The sequence below is a fragment of the Helobdella robusta genome (assembly GCF_000326865.2).
Source record: "Helobdella robusta unplaced genomic scaffold HELROscaffold_28, whole genome shotgun sequence".
Lineage (NCBI taxonomy): Eukaryota > Metazoa > Annelida > Clitellata > Rhynchobdellida > Glossiphoniidae > Helobdella > Helobdella robusta.
This window is the reverse complement of record NW_008704435.1, coordinates 1,649,237-1,654,981: the sequence shown is the minus strand read 5'-3', so window position 1 is coordinate 1,654,981 and position 5,745 is coordinate 1,649,237. Positions and strand designations below refer to the sequence as shown.

Here is a 5,745-nt window from a genome sequence, read left to right as displayed (position 1 = left end):
TGCCAGATTCATCATCATTTGTCTCTCCTTATATAACCTCTTATTAATCAGCCGGTCACCCAATCGATCAATCAAATACCCTGCATTTCTTTCTTTTGCTGACAAATTATTTGATTGGAATGAAATAAAAATTTATTTTTCCGATTATTTATCTAGTTAGTTTTTATTTTGCAAAAGTTTCAAAGTTGTAGAATCAATATTTTTGTGTGTTTATTATTCAATTATGCACGATTAATTTATTTTGATTTGCGGTTTGTTTAATAAGCGTTTTTAGATTTTATTTTTTCATTCATTTAATTATTTAATGACTCACATTCGCTCTAATATTTGACAATGAATGTTGTTTTATTTTTGTTTTCTATTTTATTTTTTATGTTTTATTTTTCTTTTCGGAAAAAATTAACAGAAGCGAACGAATTAATGTCTATAAATTAAAGTTTTCAATGTTTTTAATATCTTTATTTAAGTCTGAGGATTATTTATTTATTTATTTAAAGGATAACCAAAAAAAGATAAACTTGTGGATAGGCCACCCTTAACTAAGAATTCCAACTGTAAATGTAACAGAAATGTCAAATAAATACATACACACAAATTCTTACTATAAATGTAACAGAAATGTCAAATAAATACATACACACAAATTCTTACTGTAAATGTAACAGAAATGTCAAATAAATACATACACACAAATTCTTACTATAAATGTAACAGAAATGTCAAATAAATACATATACACAAACACATGCTCACACGTACATCATTCTATGAATACTGTCATGTTTCATATAGTACCTAAAGGTGACAGTATAGTCACAACTGTAACTGAAAAATTCGCTTACTAAAAACATCAAAATTAAATAAGTTGTAAAATAGTGTAAAACTATTTAAAATGTGTTTTTTTAACTAAACAAGTTTTTAGCTTGTTTTTAAATAAGTGTAATGAGTTGATTGTTTTAATTTCATGTGGCAATACAGTATCCCATACCCTCGGACCATTAAGTTTGATGCTTGAGTGAAAAGCTTTTAATCTCACAGTATGAGAATAGAAAAGGGAAGTGTGTTTAGTAAATTTCCTTTGAATGTCATTGCTAAAAGTGAAAAAATTGGCAAAATAATTAGGCAACTTTTGACGTAACAATTTAAATACAAAAATTGATGTGAAATAAATGTGCAATTCTTTAATGGGTAAAATGTTGAGTGTCGAATAGTAAGCATTGGTTATATGAGTACGCGGTGGAAGAGTAAATATTAGTCTTATAAACCGATTTTGACATTTTTGAATATAATTTAAATGGCTTTCTGGACTTCCGCCCCATAAAAGATTACAATAAATTAAATGTGGATATATTAGGGTATAGTAAAGTTCAATCATTATGTCATAGTATATTTTTGATTTGATTTTATATAATATACCTAGTATTTTATTGATCTTAGTTGAAATTGATTTTATATGTGGTTCCCATGAAAGATCATAATTTATTAACACACCTAAAAATTTTGTAGAGTATGATCTAGGTAATGCCAGACTGTTAATTCTTATATCAAGGTTGCCTATTGTGTTAGTAATTATTCTGGGGCCGAATAACACATATGAACATTTTGTAAAATTAACAACTAATTTATTGAGAATAAACCAATCTACGAATTTTTGCAATTCTTGGTTTACGCGATCACTTTCCAGTTTAAAATCCCTTGAAGTAAAAAATATGTTAGTATCGTCCGCATATAGTAAAATATTTGCCGAATCAGTCACGTTGACAATCATTAATGAACAAGACAAACAAACGAGGTCCGAGAATAGAGCCCTGCGGAACTCCACTGTGGATGTTTAGACATTCTGATTTAAATCCTTCTAATGCAACATATTGCTTTCTATCCCTAAGATAGCTTTCACACCACGAGTAGGCTACACCTCTTATTCCATCCATATATAATTTCTTCAAGAGTAATTCGTGGTTTATGACATCAAACGCTTTTGACAGATCTATGAAAATACCTAAAGTAAGATTTCTGTTGTTTAAAGTCTTGAAGACTTTCTGAGTCAATTCAAGCACAGCTAATTCGGTCGAATGCTTGGGCCTATATCCATATTGACAATTGCACATTATGTTATTTGCAGCCACAAACGATTTCAAACGAGTATGCATTATTCTTTCAAGTATCTTCGAAAGAGGTGAAAGAAGAGAAATTGGCCTCTGGGTTACCTTTTTTGAGAATTGGAACAACCTTAGAAATTTTAAAACAAGCTGGAAATATGCCTTGCGATAATGAGAGGTTAATAATATGAGTCAAAGGAACAAGTATTTCATGAATAATTTTTTTTATAATAAAGTTACTTAATGTATCATCTGAAGTACTTTTTTTTATTTTTCATGTTCGTGGCTATACTTAATATTTCTATTTTGTCAACAGTTTGATTATATTTAGAATTAGGTAAAGTATTACATAGTGGGCTATTACTATTAGTTGTTGGATTATGCTGCGATTTAAGTAAATTGTTAGTTACATCTATAAAGTATTTATTGAATGCGTTACATATTTCCTCTTTATCTTCTATTAATTTGTTACCTATTTTTAGTCTATTTATATTAGGATGTGATATTTTTTTATTTAATATATTATTTATAACATTCAATTTTTGTTTTGCATCATTTTTAGCTGTCATAAGTTTACAATGGTAATAATCTTGGAACACTTTGCGTTTATAAGCTGTAAAATTATTTCTAAACTGTTTGTATTTGTTTAGACTGTCCTGTGTGGGATTTAACAAATAATTTTTATGTAGTTTAATTTGCGTGTTTGATAATTTTATTATTTCTTGTGTGACCCATTCTTTTTTAATTTTTAATTTTACAGATTTAACTGGGGCATATCTGTTTATAATAACATCTACAATTTTATAAAAATTATCACAGCCGTATCTATATCATTGTTAGCTGTTACAGACAACCAATCTTGACTAGAGAGCTTGAATTTGATTTGTTGTAATGCATTATTTGTCATGATTTTTTTGAAACTATGGTCCGAGAAGTTTGAAAGAATAACTCCGCTGCCGTAAATATTTAAAGAATTACTAAATATGTTATCTATTAATGTAGAAGAACAAGTTGTGGAACGAGTAGGTGACACAATTAAAGGATAAAAACAATGAGAGAGCAAAAGATTCTGAAAGTTCAATGTGTGGTTATTTTTGGTCAGAATATTTATATTAAAGTCGCCCAATATGTACACCTCTTGAGCAGGGCTGAGCTTGTGCAAAATATTTTCAAATTGATTGATAAACTTCTCAATGCTTGTGTTAGGTGGACGGTAAATAGAAATGGTTTTTAATGGCAATTTATTTAAAGAATTTGACTTAATATTTACACTAAATGCCTCAAATATGTCATCTACAGACTCGATGTTATCATCGATAAAACAATCAAATTCTTTCCTTACAAAAATTCCTATACCGCCTCCTAATTTATTTTGTCTATTTTTATAGAAAAAATTGTAATTATTTAGACTTATGAGGCCCGGGGTGATATCGTTCAGCCATGTTTTAGTTATGACTATCACATTGAAAAATGAGTTAAACTGATTAATCAAAATATCTAATGTAGTCATTTTACCGTATAAGCTACGTGCATTTATATGTAGTAGTGATAAATAATTAGATTTTATTTTAAAATTTTCAAGAAAATCTAAGCAAAAATGTTCAACTGTTTGATAATAATTATAATTATTAATTTGCAAGTCTTTAGTTAACCATTCTGTAGAGCTGCTGGTACATTTCTGGGAATCATCCATTTTGTGTCGTATCTTTGTCGAATGTTGTCTGAAGGTTTTCGTTGAGTGTTTTTTTATTGCTTGTGAACTGAATACCTTCATTTGTTGATTTTTTGAAGTAACACTCACGTACTAGAACGTTCGATGGCCAGATGTCAGGGTCAATGATTTTGCAGGTATCTCGGCTATCTATTCCCACTCTGAAAGATTTATAGAAAGATTTTGTTGTCGCAGATGATTCTTGCTGAGTTTCAGGTCGCTTGATATCAAAACACGATATGACGTTGATGTTATTTGTACGTAAATGGTCCATAATGTCGTCGGCAGTACAACTGTTATCAAGGTTACTAACGTAGAAGAAAGATTTATTTACAAGAACTTTATTAGCCCTTATTTTTATATTTTCTTTATTAGAACGTCCGATTATTTTAGAACCAGTTTCGTGTTTATCCCGATCATTCATTTTATTATTATTGAATACAGTTGAATGTGAATGCGATGTATTACTGGTGATAACTTCTGTAAGTAGACGCTTTTTATTTCCAGATGCTACAGTGAATGGCTGCATATCACTTGAGTTGAAGGTATCATACTTATACACGCTTGTACTTTTGTTTACGTTGCTGTTAAAAGTGGGCCTCTGATCTGTTATAGGCTGACCAATGAATTTGTGTGCATGCTCCAGTTTGTTAGCAATTGATTGGACGTAGTTTGAGTTTTCAATAAACTTCGAAGTAAAATCAGAAACCAGCTGTTCAATTTCAGCCATTTTCTTAAATATAGCTTCAACATTTACTAAAGAGATCTTCGGAACTCTATTCATGTCACAACTTACGTAGCAGGGAAGTTTTGGAGTAAAATCGCCTGCCACAATTTGTCGAACATATGCCACCAATTCCGCTAATTTGTCTGCCGTTTTCTCTTTTTTCGTGCTACTACGTTGAGAAAATTTAAAGTTTTCAGACTTTAAACTTTCCATATCTGCCAATAATTGGTTTTTAGCAACATTTATCTCCTCAGCAGTGTAAAACTCGAAAGCAGCTGCCACAAAGTTTGAGTTATCCAAAAACTTCACCTTGCTAAACAAATAGTATAATAACTCATTTGCTATTAGTACAGTTTTCTCAGTCATGTTTTCACGCAAATTATCCAAGTGGGCAAATTAACAGAAATTTTTTCAAAAGTTATTTTATAAAATTAAATTATTTTATAAAATTAAATTTCTTTTTATTATTTGATGAAGTATTTACCCTAAATAGTTTGAAAATTATAACTTTTAATAGAGCGAACGATAAACCGGTTACAACAACAAACAATAATATGCTAATATTCATAATAATATTCATCTGCTGTTTATTCAACAAAACCGTCTAATGGCTCCATTCAAATAAATCTTACTCACATCCGTTCAGTGCCTCATTCAACATTTGTCTGATTGGCAAGCAAACATCTGTACGAATGTTTATGCTGAGTGCTTTGGAATTTAATACACGCTGCCAGGCGGCGGTCAGTCTGTCGGGCGGTCGGTGCTGGCCAGCCAGTCAGGCAGTCAATCAGATCAATCAATCAATCAATCAATCAATCAATCAATCAATCAATCAATCAATCAATCAATCAATCAATCAATCAATCAATCAATCAATCAATCAATCAATCAATCAATCAATCAATCAATCAATCAATCAATCAATCAATCAATCAATCAATCAATTAATCAATCAATCAATTAATCAACCAATCTCTTACTAGAGCCTTCACTCCATCCATCAGGCATTCATCCTCCCACTAAAACACCGGTCAAGGAATGTTGAGTGTTATATTGCAATGAAGGCGCCTGGCAATCCATCATACTCATGTGGACAGAAAATTACAGATTGCAGTCTGCAGTGCTCTTCACATAATACGCAGCACACTTCTTCATGTTCACGTTTATGCATTTTTATTCTCTGGCAAACGTCTGTGTTGAACTACTGA

General features: G+C 30.5%; 1 protein-coding gene across 1 annotated transcript; it reads right to left on the bottom strand.

The window, feature by feature from the left end:
• Positions 1-3,784: 3,784 nt before the first annotated feature.
• On the bottom strand, positions 3,785-4,903 carry HELRODRAFT_174021 (hypothetical protein; the record flags this gene model as incomplete). The annotated part of the gene is made up of 1 exon (XM_009020575.1): positions 3,785-4,903. One exon carries the CDS (start codon positions 4,901-4,903, stop codon positions 3,785-3,787), a length of 1,119 nt encoding a protein of 372 aa, XP_009018823.1.
• Positions 4,904-5,745: the final 842 nt, after the last annotated feature.